This window comes from Lolium rigidum, chromosome 3, assembly GCF_022539505.1.
Source record: "Lolium rigidum isolate FL_2022 chromosome 3, APGP_CSIRO_Lrig_0.1, whole genome shotgun sequence".
Lineage (NCBI taxonomy): Eukaryota > Viridiplantae > Streptophyta > Magnoliopsida > Poales > Poaceae > Lolium > Lolium rigidum.
The window spans coordinates 398,853,788-398,870,012 of NC_061510.1; the positions used below are offsets into that span (position 1 = coordinate 398,853,788).

Sequence of the window (16,225 nt, forward strand, 5' to 3'; positions counted from 1 at the left end):
GTCACAGAACAAGTAATTCAGAATTTCAGATGCATTTCTACAGGGGACAAAACGTGCAGACAATTACTAGTAATTGATTCATTCTTTCTCAGCTCCAAATCAAGTACTATATCCAACAAGACAAACTCAATTAATTCATCCATATGCAAGAGATTCGACCACATATTACACGCTACCGACCCCCATGAACGAAACCCTAACAGATCTAAGCATCAGGGATCTAACAGAGAACATCCTACGAATCTTGAGGATCAGCCTCCGAAGCCGTAGAGGGTGCGGCCCTGGCGCTTGAGGGCGTAGACGACGTCCATGGCGGTGACGGTCTTGCGGCGCGCGTGCTCGGTGTAGGTGACGGCGTCGCGGATGACGTTCTCGAGGAAGATCTTGAGCACGCCGCGGGTCTCCTCGTAGATGAGCCCGGAGATGCGCTTCACGCCGCCACGGCGAGCCAGGCGGCGGATGGCCGGCTTGGTGATGCCCTGGATGTTGTCGCGCAGGACCTTCCGGTGGCGCTTGGCGCCGCCCTTGCCCAGCCCCTTGCCTCCCTTGCCGCGGCCCGACATTGCCGGCGATAGGAGGAGCTCGAAGAGGAAGAGGTGGAGAACTGGAGATGGTTGGGGAAATTTTGTCTGCTGTGTGTGAGGTGGAAGCGTGTGGTGTGTGGGGTATTTATGGCAGCGGGTGGGCGCGCTGGTGGAAATGGAGGTGCGGGTCTGTGCGTCCGATTAGCGATGGGCGGGTAAGATTCGGGGCAGTGGCAAACAAGGAGGGGCGATCCGTGGAGGTGGAAATCGAGTTACCTGATTGGTTCGCTGGGTAGAGTCTGGATCGCTGACATGCTAATTTTAGTTCACCTATAACAGGCTTGTACAAGGCTGGGCTGGATATTGGAGAGTGGGCTGTTTGCCTGTTTGGACTTGACAAACATAGTCTCTATGAAATTTCCATGAATGATTGCTCAGTATTCACGGTGAGAATCCCAGGCATGGATTATGCTCAAAAAAAGATGGCATGGATAATTGCTCACTATTTGCGGCACCATTTTTTTTTCGAGTAACATCTCGAGGAGAGCAGGACAGTCCTACAATAAGGGTATGTAATTTTCAAAGAGGTGGTATGGAATTTTACAAAACCGCCGCCAAATATGGATGCGATGAGAATATTGATTGGTCAGATATTTGCTGGATACTGTAGAGAATATGTTATTGGCTGATTGCCAATATCATATGGATATGGAATATCCGATCTGTTTGCGGGTGATTCGAGGTTCTCGCATAGGATTATCTGTTAAAATTGACCCAACCCTAAATGCATTGGAAGCCCAATTAGTTCGTTGACCCAAAGTTGTGCAGGATACCTGGCTCGCTACGCAATAATATTGGTATTATTGCACATCTGCACTATCATTTCCTATTGTTCTTTCTTATATCATTATCATATCGGCTTGGTTTTGGATGCTTACGAATTGGTGTTAGCAGGTACGTTGTTGTGTCGTGCGAAAAAGTGCACACTTTTGGCCAAAGTCTAGTGTCCACTACTTCATTTAAGACTATTCCAAGGACAATTTTGTTATAAAATACAAAAAAAAAATACATATGTAAGATATCTGATGAACTCGTGAGAATACTATTAACACATTTTCTAGAACACACGGGGAAGTTATTTAGATATGTAATGATGAATACTAACGCACATACCATTAAACACACCATAATGCGTTAAGTGGCGCATGCTAACCTAGGTTGGTATAGAGATATGAAAAACATGAAATAGCGACAGGAACACTTAGGGTGGGATATGTTTGGTTCCCTTACTAAAATTGATCCCAACTCATCTTCATATTTTTTTATATAAAATTACAAAATCCAAATTACAAAAACCTAAAAGTTTATATGGAAATATTTGCTTTCAGTTTGCCCCAAGTAGTGATACATAATTGTACTTACAATGAAAATTATGTCTTAACATTTAGCAACACTATTAATTATATAGTGTGTCATATAATGACATAAGTTATATGTTGGAGAGAGGTGGGTAATAAAGTTTAGTACAAATAGGCGTGAAATCCTTTATTTCAATATGCAGAACAAAATACACTTATAACGAACATTATGTCATATCTAGGAACAATAGCTGTAAATGGAGGACTCAAGCATGGTTTGGCAGAACTGCATACACAAGATTTAGTACCAATCTTGCTGGCCCGACTTAGATTCGAGGAAAAAGTCCAGTCGGATCCGCCAAAATGGTACTTGACGGAGCCGATTGCATATATCAGATCCACGAGTAAAACTAATATCTCTGATCCTACCACGACTGCACACAAGACCACCCATGTCGTTCCTACCATCAGATCACTAATGATTCCCAAGTAAGAGCAAATGTTGGGCACATTGCCGTCGAGAGGAGTGGGATCAATGAATTGAGTTTTGAATAAAAATGTTTTTTGAAAGTGCTTTGGTAGCCATCATCGCATCATTGGAGATGACATCCTATACAATAAAGTGATCTTTGGCCTTTTGACAACGAGATATTCTTCCGACATCAATAGTAGTGCTGAAAGATTAAGACTTTATAGGCAGGTCTTTCAGATCTTGCTTCGTTAGATCAATTTTGAAGTTTCTATCAAGTTATTAAGAGGAGGAGGGTCCTCGCAATTTTGTCCTGGATGTTACGTCTTCGGCAATGGTGGTTCGTAAAATCGTCTCCCCAACGATTTCAGATCTTGCTTTGTTAAATATATTTTGAAATTTCTATCATTGTTGTTTAGAGGAGGATGGTCCTCGTAATTTTTTCCCGGATGTTAAGTCTTCGACGATGGTGGCTCGTAGAATCATCTCCCCAGCGACGTTAACAAGACAATTTGGTTGTTGTTTCCTAAAATATTGGTGCTGGTTCTCCTAGCGTTGTTAGTTAATTGTTAGTTTTTTGGATGGCCTGTGCGGCGTCCGCGGCGGCGGCTAATCCGTCGGCCAGGACGGAGGAGCCTTGGCGGACTCCGGCACGCCTAGCTCGCCGGCGGCCAGGATCTTCTTTCCCTCCGACGGTGTTCCCTACTCCGGCACAAGGCCGTTTCGATCCGCTCGATGACATGGATGCGGAGGATGGATGTTCGGTGGCGGAGGAGGTGGCGTGGGCTGGCCTAGAAGATGAATTGGAGGTGCTGCCGATCGGCAAGGATCTAGATCGTGAAGCGCTCTTGGAGGACTTTTGGGCGAAGATCGGCTTCCCGGCAGCGGCGACCAGGTCCTGGGGGAGGAATGCTTCGACGGAGGCGAAGGCTGTGCCGCGGGCACGCTCGTCGTCTCCTCCGCGTGCTGCTGCGAAGATTCGTCGGCCTCTCTCTAGCTCGCCGCCGGGGAGGCGGCTTCCGCGGCAGCCGGTGCGCCTTAAAGGCTGGAAAGGTCCGCTACCTCCCAAGAGGTTCACGCCGCCGGCGGTTTTCGGCGATTTCCTCGATGCAGCCGCCAAGGGAGCGAGCGGACGCCCGGCGACGAGCACCGGCCGGCGAGCGAGGCGGTTTCTCCGCCTTCGTTTCAAACGGATGCGGCGGGGTCTTCGCGCCTTGGGCCGCGGCCGTGTTGGGCCAGGCTGGGCCGCGCGCCGGTGGGCTCCGCAGCGTGGGGTTAGACGGGTGGGCGTGACGGCGTGCGATCATACGATCACACGTCCGTTCTCACGCCGCAGCCGCGTCGCCTCCGCCTCGTACCCATCATCGCCGCCGCCCCTTCCTCCCGAGCCTCGCCTGAACCTCTCGCCGTCGTCCGCCCCCGTTGTGTGCGCTCCGCTCGTCGCTCATTCGTCGACGTGGTGGCGTCGGGCGCCTCGGGTCCCATGGCCGGGCCGCCCCGCTCCGCTCCTCCGGGGACGGCGCCGGCTCGTCCGCGCGCGGCGGCGGCCGCTGCGTCGGTCGCCGGAGGGTACCAAGGCCCTCCGGGGTTCCAAGGATGGCCGCAGGGGGCCCTCATGCCACCGGCCCCTGCACCGCCGCCCCGGCCCCAGGTGGGGTATCGCCCGCCGCAGCCGCGCATGCCGACCGCCCCGCCGCAGCCGCGCATGCCGACCGCCCCTTTCGTGCCTCCTCAACAGCCGCCGTATCCTCCGCCGCAGCAGTACCCCCAGTACCCGCCGCAGCAGCAGTATGCTCAGTTTCAAGGTCATTTTTTCCCCGCTACTAATCCAACGCAGCAGCCGGTGGTGTCACATGTACCACAACAGGTTAATCCGCCGGCGCAGCCTGGGCAGCAGAAGAAGAGGAGGAAGAAGAAACCCATCGCAGCGGTGGGGACAGAGGGAGGTGGTAATGTTGCGCCGCCAGCTATGCTGCAGGGTTACATGCAGGACCCGCACCCGGCGGGTATTCCTACGCCAGTGTTGGAGGCGGTTCCTGCACCGCTGCCGATGCCGGTTGTTCCACCAGTGCTTGCTGCACCTGCGGCGACCGCACCTGTGGTGAAGCCGAAGAAGGCGGGTCGCCGTTGGAAGTGCGCGGTCAACACACATGCTTCTAAGGACCGTAAGGTTCGTCATTACTCGCTTGGTTTGTGACTGCGGGGCTCACCCGACTATTCGTTGTCCCGTGCCGAAGACCCCGAGACCTATGAGTTTTTTTGTGGGTTGCGCTAATGACGCCACGCTAGATCTCCGGGTTCCCGACTCAGTTTATAAGCCACGGATGTTATCCAGCGGAGCACCTACAGCTTTGGTACAGGTGTCGTGGGAGGGGACTCGTTGCAGCGGCGGATATTCAGAATCTCATGGCGCGCATGTGTCCGGGGAACCCTACTTGGAAGTGGGAGGCGCAGCCTCATGGTGATAACGCTTTTCCGATTGGGATCCCCACCGCCGAGGACTTGTCGAGGATTGACGGTATGCGGATGAGCGTGCCAAAGGTTAATGCACATGCCATGGTTTCTTCTTGGACTCAGCAGGATGTTATGCCGTAGTTTGTGATGGAGCCTCGTTTGGGTGCATGTCGAGGGCGTTCCGAATGCTCTACGTCACTTCCTCGGTCTATGGGCTGTTGGTACTTTTATTGGTACTACCGTTGATGTGGATTTGTACACCTTGAGGAGTCAAGGGTTAGTTCATATTCAGGTGGCCATGAGAGATACTTCGTTCCGGAGAAAGATAAGGCTAAACACGGACCACCATGCTTAGAGGTGCTGGCTCGCTTACAGCCTTAATGGATACGGATTCAGATTTCGCCGTGAGTCTTCCGAGTACAAGCCGGACCCTAGGTTTCGTCCTTTCTTTTGGAAGGGTGAGGATGAGGACGATGCGGCTCATGGTGACGATGATGGTTTTGATGATGCCGCGGCGCAGGGGGCACCGGGGGCCTCACATATGGACGTTGATGGCCATGCATCTTTGCCTACTTCTGGCTCAACTTCGGTACCGGTTACTCAGGTCGCCATGACCCCGTTTAACCACTCGCCGACGACAGACAGGGGCAAGGCGATTGTGGCTAGAGCTTTGTCGGTGTCGCCACACTTGGTGGCAACTCCGCCTCCGTCGCGTGTTCGGACTTTTATGCAGGGGAGGACTCGCCTGGTGTCTTCGTCTTCTACTCCTTCCGGTGGTCCTCTAGTTGCTCCCACTCCGTCTTCTACCTCGCCTCAGACGGAGAGGGGGCTTCAGAGGGCTTCTTCTTCGGCGGTTGGCTCGTCGGACTTGGGGATGCAGCGCCACGCCGCGGTGGTGGTGGAGCAGCAGCAGCCGGCCTTGGGCCCGGCGCTGCCGCAGCGACGCAGCAGCAGTCCCTTGGTCCGGCGGGGCTTCAGAGCTGGCCGGGGGCATAGCGGCGCAGCAGCAGGTCGTCGGCACGGTGGGGCAGCAGCCACCGCCCCCGGTCTCGATGGCGCTACAGCAGCCGGCCACGGGCAGCGAGGGACCGCACGCAGCCCCTTGCGCGCCCGGGCAGCAGTCGGCCTCTCGGTCGAGTGCTCCGTCGCCGTGCGGAGGGTCCGGGGTGGCGCCGTCTTCGCCCCGTGCGCCTCGGGAGGAGGAGCAGGACTGGTTGGGGAGGCGCCCCAGCCGGTCCCCTATGAGGCGCCGCAGCCGATCCCCGGCGCCCTCCTCGCCTATGGGGGTTTCGGCGTCGCGGTCGGGTTCGGTGCAGGGGGCTTCATCGCCATCAACCCCTGCATCGAAATCTTCTTCACCAGCGTCGGACGGTCTTCTTCACCACGCTTGTCTCCGCCTCCGCCAGCTTGCTCCCGTCTTGCATCCTCCCCCACTATTCCTCCACCAGTTGCGCAGCCGCCGGTGAGGAGGAGTGGGAGGTTTGCTACGACGGAGGATGGCGTGGAGGCTACGGATGAAGACGTGATGCATAGGGCTATGAGACGCAAGGCGGAAAAGAACCTCGACACGGCAGGTACCAGATTTTCATCCAAGTCCTTCACTTCTTTTTCGGATTCTAGAATTTCTTCGAATTTGAGTAGTGTAGGTATATCTTTGGGTAGAGGTTCGGATGAGATTTTAGCTTCAGCTCACGTGTTGAGACAGACGGAGCTTGACCGTTTAACGGTTGCTCCAAATGGATCCACTGAGCTGGCTACTTCCACTATTGACGATGACGAAGATGATGGCATCCTAGATGGTCATCTTCTCTCGGCTTTAGTTGGGAGTGTGACAGAAGTTGATTTAGACCACTCAGAGTTTAGTTCAGTTTATGACCTCTCCGCTCTCGAACGTGGTTCTAGATCATCGGCTGGAAAGAAATCTCGTAGATATGGCAAAAAATCTAAATCCAAAATAGTTTCTCGATGAACGACATGTTTCGGAATAGCAGAGGTCTTGGTGACTTGGCTAATCATTCTCACATTGCCGATGGTTGTAGAGATTATGATTTAGATTTCATTGCTATATCGGAGACGGGTAGGCGAAATTTCACACAAAGTTTTCTCGACCGTTTGTCAGGCGGAATTAACTTTCAGTGGTTTTCTCGCCCACCCCGTGGTAGATCCGGTGGCATTTTACTTGGCGTCCGTATTGATACCATGACTGTCTTAGCTAGTTCTGATGGAGAGTATCACATTAAGCTCGACATTCAGAATAAAGCAGACGGGTTCAAGTGGAGTCTGGTCGCTGTGTATGGTGCCGCTCAGGATGCTTTTAAGGCTGACTTTTTACGTGAATTGGTAAATCTTACAAAAGATAATCCCTACCCGATTTTAATCGGAGGCGATTTTAATTTGTTGAGATTTCCTCACGAGAAAAGTAAAGGCCACTTTGATGGACATTGGCTTTTTCTATTCAATGCTGTCATTGACAAGCCTTGATTTAAGGGAGGTGTTCATGTCCGGTCGACGGCTTACTTGGGCCAACAGCTTGCCCGAACCCACTTACGAGAAACTAGATCGCGTGTTGATGGACACCGAATGGGAAAATAAATACCCTATGGTGTCTGTCCGTGCACTAGAACGTATTGTAAATCTGTCTGACCATGCCCCCATCCTTCTAACCACTGGGGAACCCCGTCCTGTGTGTAAGCGGCCGTTCAAATTTGAACTTGGTTGGCTACATCGGGATGGTTTTCATGATATGGTTAAGAAGGTTTGGGAGAGACCGGTCGGTGGCAGCTCTCCAATTCTGAGATGGAACAATAAGATGCGATCATTGCGCAAACATCTCTGTGGTTGGGCTGCCCATACGGCCGGTATTCTTAAAAAGAGAAGGCTCGCTTATCAAAGGTCATTGATGAGCTTGAGGCTTTTGCGGAGGTTAGACCGCTGTCGACGCAGGAGATTGAACTCAAAAATCAATCAAATGCGCAGATGGCGAGTCTTCTTCGTGAGGAGGAACTCAAATGGTACCGGCGATCCAAAGCCCGAGCTCATTTTAGAGGGAGATTCAAATACGCGATATTTCCATGCTTTAGCCAATGGGAGACATCGGAAAAAGCGTATTCATTCTCTTACTCAAGATGAAGGGGTGATTGAAGGCCATGAGCAGCTCAAATCGTACATTACTAATTATTATAAAGGCTTGTTTGGTCCTCCGGAGGAAAGTACTTTCTCTCTTAATGAGGATTTAACGGCCGATATACCCCAAGTTTCCGTTGAGGAAAATGGTCTACTAACCGCACCTTATACTGAGGAAGAGGTTCAGAAGGCAGTTTTCCAAATGGAATGCAATAAAGCACCGGGTCCTGATGGTTTCCCAGCCGAGTTTTATCAAACTTTCTGGGACACGATTAAATCGGACCTTCTAGATTTGTTCAGTGACCTACACTCTGGACAACTAGAATTATTTCGTCTAAATTTTGGTGAAGTAATCTTGTTACCGAAAGTTAATGAGGCCGAAAGGATTCAACAATATAGACCTATCTGCCTATTAAATGTAAGTTTCAAGATTTTCACGAAAGTGGCCACCATTAGACTTAATACGGTTGCGGATCATGTTGTCCAGCCATCACAGACGGCCTTTATGCAAGGAAGAAACATCCTTGATGGAGTGGCGGTTTTGCATGAGACGGTACATGAGATGCATTCTAAGAAATTAAATGGGGTTATTTTAAAACTAGATTTTGAAAAGGCGTATGATAAAGTTAAGTGGTCGTTTCTACAAGCAAACACTCGGGATGAAAGGTTTTTCTCCGCAGTGGCGCGCTCCGATAAATGATTTTGTGTATGGAGGTAGTGTCGCAATCCGGGTCAATGATGACACCGGTCACTATTTCCAAATACGAAAAGGGTTACGCCAAGGGGATCCGTTATCACCGATGTTGTTTAACATTGTAGCGGATATTCTGGCTATACTCATAGAGCGGGCTAAGGCTGATGGCCAGATTGAAGGAGTGATTCCACATCTAGTTGATGGTGGCTTATCTATACTTCAATACGCCGATGATACAATTCTATTTATGGATCATGATCTTGAAAAAGCTCAAAACTTGAAATTAATCTTGGCAGCCTTTGAGCAATTGTCAGGATTGAAAATCAATTTCCATAAGAGTGAATTGTTCTGCTTCGGTGATGCCCAAAATGATGTGACTCTGTACACAGAGTTGTTTGGTTGTGGGCAAGGCCAATTTCCAATTCGTTATTTGGGTATTCCGATTCATTATCGAAGACTTACAATCGCGGAATGGAAATTAGTGGAAGAAAGACTACAAAAACGCCTTAGTAGCTGGAAAGGCAAGTTGCTGTCCCTAGGTGGAAGATTGGTACTCATTAATTCGGTACTCACAAACATGGTACCGTATATGTTATCATTTTTCATCCTACCAAAAGGAATTCTGCATAAACTCGATTATTATCGATCCAGCATTCTTTTGGCAAGGGGACAAGTGAGAAAAAGAAATATCGATCGGTTAAGTGGAGTATAGTTTGTAGTCCCAAAGACCAAGGTGGGCTTGGAGTTCATGATTTGGAAGTCAAGAATTCGGCCCTATTGGGAAAATGGCTGTTTAAGCTCCTCACCGAGGATGGGACTTGGCGGACTATCCTTCGGCGAAAGTATATCGGTTCGAAGACATTATCCCAAATGGTTTGGAAACCAGGGGATTCTCACTTCGGGCCGGGCTAATGGCGACTAAAAATGAATTTTTTCGCCATGGCACTTTCTCAATCAGAAATGGAGCACAAATACGTTTCTGGGAAGATGCTTGGCTTGACAACGCACCCCTAAGTGATCAGTATCCAGCTCTTTATAGGATTGCTCGTCGTCAAGGTGATACCATTGCTACCGTAATGGCTACCTCACCCCCGAATGTGACGTTCAGACGGGTTTTACTTGGACAAAGACTTGCGGCATGGAATACCTTAACTCAACGGCTCGGGGATATTCAATTATCGGACGAACCGGACGAATTTAGATGGAACCTTCATGCCAACGGTGCTTTCTCTGTGAAATCTTTCTACAACGCGATCCTTCTTTCTGATCTACCAGTTGATAATAATAAAAAGATTTGGAAGATGAAGATACCATTAAAAATTAATTTTTTTGGATGGTATCTTCGTCGAGGGGTAATCCTCACCAAAGACAATCTTGTTAAGCGTAATTGGCATGGGAGTACTCGATGTGTTTTCTCGTCAACAGGACGAAACAATCAAGCACTTGTTCTTCCAGTGCCGGTTCAGCGAGATCTATATGGTCAGTCATCCAAGTAGCGTCTACCCTCGTATCCTCCGACTAGTGTTGCCAATGTCTTTGGTAATTGGCTCCATGGTGTTGATTCAAGGTTTAAGTTGCTTCTTAGGGTGGGGGCGCTAGCAATTATCTGGGCGCTTTGGCTATGTAGAAATGACAAGATTTTTAATGATATGAATTGCTCTTTGTTGCAGGTCATCTACAGATGTACAGGTATTCTCCGTTCGTGGTTACCTCTTCAGCGAGTGGAGAACCGAGACCTGTTTACGGAGGTCTGTACACGGTTGGAGGCTACGGCGAGGGATACTTTTTCCCAACATGGGTGGCAGCATAGTCTACGGATAGATGCCCCACCTTCTTCTTAGGCGTTATATGTTTCATCTTGATGTGTATCTCGCCTAGTTTTTGTTTTTATCATTTTCGAACATGAGACAACATAAACGGCTGTGTGCATCCTGGTTATGCAGAGGCTGGATGTAATTGCTTATAAAAGTAATGAAAGCATCCTTTATCGAAAAAAAAAGTTAATTGCTTTATAGGATGCGTCGATCGTGTAGCATTTGCATTGCCACTGAAAAACGAAATTATTAGAGAATTTGGTATTCGCAGGTCTATTGGTTTATCTATTTTTTTTTCTATGACTGCATTCGGAAGAATACGTGTTCTCGATGTCTTTCGTTTCATTTTGTAATCGCCGGCTCTTGTATCTCTATTATGTACTGTACGTATAATATAACCATAGTATTGATTGCCAAAAATAATCGTATGATCTTTTGAAAAATAATAGGCCTCATGAAAACAAAATCTACTGAAAAATGGGCAATTTTATTGGTTGCGTACACCATGAGTCTAACAATTAGTACATGGGTACGGTATGGAGAACAGCGTGCAAGGTCGATGTGACCAGCAGTGAGCCGGCTCGAGCGCGAACAGCGTCGTAGTTGGTTCAGGAGCCGCAGGTGATCGATCACCACTTGGAAACGAAGGGGCGCCTGGACTTGTGGTGGGGAGAAGGCGAAGGCGCCGTCCAGAAAGCTTGTGCAGGGGCAGGGGAAGGCGCGTCCGCCGTGAGGATGGTGACATTGAGCTTCATGCCCATCTGGCAGTGGTTGCCGACGGCGCAGATGAACCACCTCCTCCCCGGCTTCTCCAGCTTCACCAGATCGCGGCCGGAGCTCCAGGTGCCGAGGGGATTGGCGGCGCTGCACGCCTTGAATCCCGCTCCGGTCACCTCAACCACGTTGTGGTTTGCCTTGTCGTAGTCGAACGCTGCGAGCACGGGCACGTCGTCTCGATGAATCAGTTCCAGTTTTGATCAACAATACGATGGATCATGGCTGAGCATGACTTCATCAAGAAAACGATGCGTGATGCAAGAGTAATATCTGCATGAGCAACATGAGAATCGAAATGGTTGGTTACCTAGTGCTTCGCCGACCATGAACTGATTGCTCTCGGACCAGGCGGTGTAGTTGAATCCGAGGGTCCAGCCTTCCTCGTCGCCGACGAGGTGAACGCTGGCAGAGGAGAAGAGGGGTAGGAAGGCGACGGCGATCACCGCCGCGACGGCAAGCATCTGATTGTTGGAAGCCATGGAGATCGATCGCACAAAATGAAACTGAAACTACCGGTTCTCGTCGGTTCTACTTACTGAAAGTGTGCTATGGACGTCCTAATACCACGTATACATACATGTTTTATATAGAGATCTTGATCTTGTTCGTATTCACAGACGTGCGCACACGGGAGAAATGGTCAAGACGGACGCGGAGCTCTGCATTGGAGTGACCAACGGAACGAATGGAGCCATCGATGGAAAAGCAGCGAGATTTAGAAAGTTTCGTATAGTTTGACACGGTCTGCACCCAGTTTTCTTTCCGAGCTCTCTGTCCAGCTGTGCACTTGCGAAGCGTAACTGACGTCACCACTCGTTGGGAAATCTCCATAGCTTGCGTCTCTGAAAATCGAGCTCTGTCCAGTGTCCACCTCGCCGCACAGCAAGGCGTCGCTCCCGCGGAAATGCTGGGCTCCTTTGATTTAAAGGATAGGAAAAGCATAGGAATAGGAAAGGTATAGGATTGGAATATGGTATGTCTACTTGAATCCTATAGGAAGATGAAGTGTGTTTAATTGTATCAAAGGAATTTTTTCATGAGGTATGAGCTAATGCTTTTTTCCTATAGGAATTACACTACAAGATTCCTATAGGAATTTTTCCTATAGGATATGTTCCTATGAATCAAACAACATGGATAGGAAATTTTTCCATAGAAACTAAATCCTACACAATTTCTATGCAAATTCTTTGAATCAAAGGAGCCCTAAACTTGCGAGCGATAGTTTGATTCAGTGTGTTCAAATATGTATCAAATAGCAAACAGAGCTTGGCTCTGGTGGTTTGGTACTTTATGGTGGACCAGCCCACCGAAATTCAAGTCATAGACTTAGCATGGGTGTTTACATTTACGTGGATTTATTCCAGGATTTAACCGGTGCTATGCGTTTATAGGGGTGTTTGTACGTGCGTGTTTGTGAGCGTGTTCTCAAAAAATATGTATCAAATATATAGTTGAATTTGTAATTAATGGTAAGTTAAGTCGAACACATGGAGACCGACTTTTGTCAACCTGGGTGTATGTGAACCCACTTTTTTAAAAAGTGGGTTTGTGATGTCGAAACATGTTTCAAAAATCGAAACATAAAATGATTGCAAAGATGATCTCAAACATGTGCCCTGGACATGAGTTTCGTTCTGAAAAAACATTTTATTTTGCCTCGGAAAAAAAGTGAAATTTTACAGGGCTATATAGCAATACATATGTGACGTATTTTGTCTTTTTTAGATTCTGAAACAAAAAAGTGGTTTCTCCGCGAAAACTTTCTATGCACACATGGAACATGCATACGTACCCCGATATTCTTATTTCAGAATATTTTCACATTTCGAAAACACATTTTCAACCTGGGTTCACGTGCACCTAGGTTCAACTAGGGCTTTTCCGAACACATGTAGCTAAGATCTCATAGAAAGGCACCACGGTTAGCCAGCTACTACACACAAGATCACAAGGGGCGTGTAGCCTGGTGGCGATGGTCTAGTACGTCTGTTAACCTCGATGGGCTTGTCAAGTTGATTAGTACATTGGAAAGCACGCTCGTTAAGAGTGCCCCCTCCAGGATATTAGTATATTAACTTTACCGAACAAAAGAACGCCCTTCCAAAATGTAGGCACGATTGCTAAAACTCGTAAATCTCGGGGTCGTGTTGTGATTGTTTTTCTCGTATGCTTTTTTATGCGCCTGCGATGACACAAAAAGTGCTACCGAAGCTTAGATGCCCAGATGCAAATCTTATGTATATTCACGGTGCTTGATCATGGTTGGTGGGCCAGAAACATTCTATTAAGCGGGCCCATGGTGGCCGATGTGTGAGGGGGGGGGGGGGGGGTTTGTTAAGCTTAGTCCCATATCGGTTCTAGGAGGAGAACATGAGCGACTTATAAGGCTAAGGGTGACCCCTCCTAATAAGCTAGTCTTTAGGGTGAGAGTGTCAAGACCTGTCGTGTTAGTCTCTGGTTGGACTGGGTGTTGGTGGGCCAAGACGCTCGTGCAGTGGGCCCATGGTACATGTGGGTCAGAAACACTATGGGATGTACACTGACGCAGACCAAATGGGCAAGCACCACATCGAGCCTGAAGGGGAGGGCGCCACCCACCCCATCTCGTCGGACGGATGGACTGGCCGAAGCCCTACAGTCTGCCGCTTCCATCGTCCCAAACTCCAGGGAGCCGAAGCAGCCTGGATGTTGGAGCCACATGCTAAGGAAGCGGTGTTGTTGGCCGATCGTGCGGCCGAGCCGGAGGAACTTCACACTTCGCGCACCTTTCTCGAGAAAAAGGGACCCCGTCGTTGCCTGCAAGTCGGGTTTTGACCGGCGGTGGAGAGAGGGGTGTGGAGGAGGAGTAGTCTGGCGGCAGTGATTTAGGTCACCTCCCGAGTCGCTTTGTATGTGGCTTGGGAGGTATGATTTGCGTCAAGTCCTTACATGCGCACAAGATTAACAATTATATGATCATTGTTCTTTGTATTATTAGTGTCACCAAACACATACGAGTTGAAGTTTGTAATGGTTCGAACAAGTCAAGACATAAAGGGTGAACATAGGCAGAAAAGAAAAAATACAGAAAATGACCCCAACACAATGATTGACCACTCTCACGAGATGGACCCAAACAACCACCAAATACAATACCCTTACTACAAAAAAAGGTTCTCCAAAAACGATGCCCTCCATGAAGGAAACAATTCACCAACGCTATCGTCGCCCCATCAAAGATTGTAGGTTTTCACCTTGGAGGAAATTCAAACTTTCTAAACAATGCCCTCAACAAGGATGTCATTGCAAGGTACAACCAATGAAAGCCGGACCTTAGATTTTGACCCCGAATATCGAGAGCCGGGACTCGAAGAGAACCACTAAAACTAAAATCCCCAAGTGTTGTCGCTCCAACTCATCGAGGTCGTCGCTGCAAAGCATCAATCACCAAGCTCACATGCATGATTGCAATCTAGATAGGAACAACGTCCAGCAGCCGTACCCACACAACATCCCGTGAAGCAGTGTATTCATCATCTCAAGATTCCACCTCTGCCAATAACTTATCATCTTCTAATCATACTCGTCTTGACATGCCCTGTATCTGCCAACACCATAAAAACCGCAGACACCAACATGTCCGATGGTGTTTAATGAGAACGAGAGAGCAGAGCTCCACAACATATCCCCTTGAAACCCCACGAGCTAAAAGTTCACGAGCACCAAAGCCAATTTGTGAAAACATCCAGCGAAGTAATCCAAAACTCGTTGGGCAGCAAGATCTTGGATAATTGACAACAAGTAGATCAGAAGAATTGGTCATATGAAGACCACTAGGATCACCATCTAACTCCTTTATGCGAGCCATAGTAGCAGCACGAGTCGTGTACGAAGCACATGAATCCCCATCGTCGATATTGTTTATCGGCACGTGCCTAGAGCCACCCACGGCCGCTAGAACAGGCACCACCACCACCGTCATATTTGCGATCTCCCTAAAAAACAAATGTAAGGATACACGTCTAAGCTCCGTGTGAGATCTAAAAAGAAAGGCCCACCGGCCTAGATATAAAGGAGGTGTTGAATATAATCGTCTAGCCCTTCTCCAATAGATCGGTCTATTGGTTGAACTGGGTAGTGTATACAATTCCACACGACCTGGGTTTAAATCCTGGGCAACGCAGTATTTAAAACAAATATTTGTGGCCTCTCTAAAAAAATCCAAGGATGCACGTCAAAGGCCCGTACGAGATCTAAGAAAACAAGGCCCACCGTCCTAGATGTGAGGGGAGAGATGTTGAATATAAATACCTAGTCCTCCTCCATCAGATCGGTCTAATGGTTGAACTGGGTAGAGCATGTAATTTCACAAGGCTGCCGCCCCATCTCCCTAACTCCACCGACATTGCTGCACCATCCGGGGTGACACGTTGCCACAACTGAAGAGATCCATGCACAAGTGTCGCGCGAGAAGAGACCCCCCCCCCGGCAGTCGATTGTGCGGCCTTTGCCCGCCGGCATCATTTGGTGGCAGCGGGGGAGAAGTGGGCGAAGGTTTTGGGGGCGGTGGCAGCTAGGGTTTTCGGCCGAGCCCCCCCCCCCCCTCCCCTCCCTGGAAGAGCGGCGCATGAAGGAATTGTTCATGAAGATATCATATATTTTTTCTATTGTGTTGCTCTCCAACTTTCAATGCATGGAGTGACGGCAGTTTTTCTATCGTTTTTGAACGATTGCGTTGTTTCCCTGAGTCTTCTTTTTGCGAGAGATTAACTATTGATCTGCCAAGTTCTTTTTCCAGACTAATGCTGTATTTCACTGAACAAACAAAAATGGCCAATCAATTACCGTAATAGTCTAACAATGAATACATCTGTATGGATAAAATTGCACGAAGCAACACTGCGGTCGATCACATTCACATCACACCGTACATATGCGACTTGACTAGCAAAAACACGAACTGCGATCACAGATTCACAGTCACATAGTTGATACAGGCTATAGGGCCGGCAGCCGGCAGGTGATCACAT

The 16,225-nt window shown here is 48.8% G+C and overlaps 2 protein-coding genes across 2 annotated transcripts; both read right to left on the reverse strand.

The window, feature by feature from the left end:
* Positions 1-244: 244 nt before the first annotated feature.
* LOC124700894 (histone H4) lies at positions 245-584 on the reverse strand. The gene has a single exon (XM_047232950.1). It carries the CDS (start codon positions 561-563, stop codon positions 252-254), a length of 312 nt encoding a protein of 103 aa, XP_047088906.1. The 5' UTR covers positions 564-584; the 3' UTR covers positions 245-251.
* A 10,481-nt stretch (positions 585-11,065) lies between these two features.
* On the reverse strand, positions 11,066-11,692 carry LOC124701133 (mavicyanin-like). Its single transcript, XM_047233179.1, has 2 exons — positions 11,521-11,692; positions 11,066-11,367 (listed from the first exon to the last, which is right to left on the reverse strand). Exons 1-2 carry the CDS (start codon positions 11,690-11,692, stop codon positions 11,066-11,068), a joined length of 474 nt encoding a protein of 157 aa, XP_047089135.1.
* Positions 11,693-16,225: the final 4,533 nt, after the last annotated feature.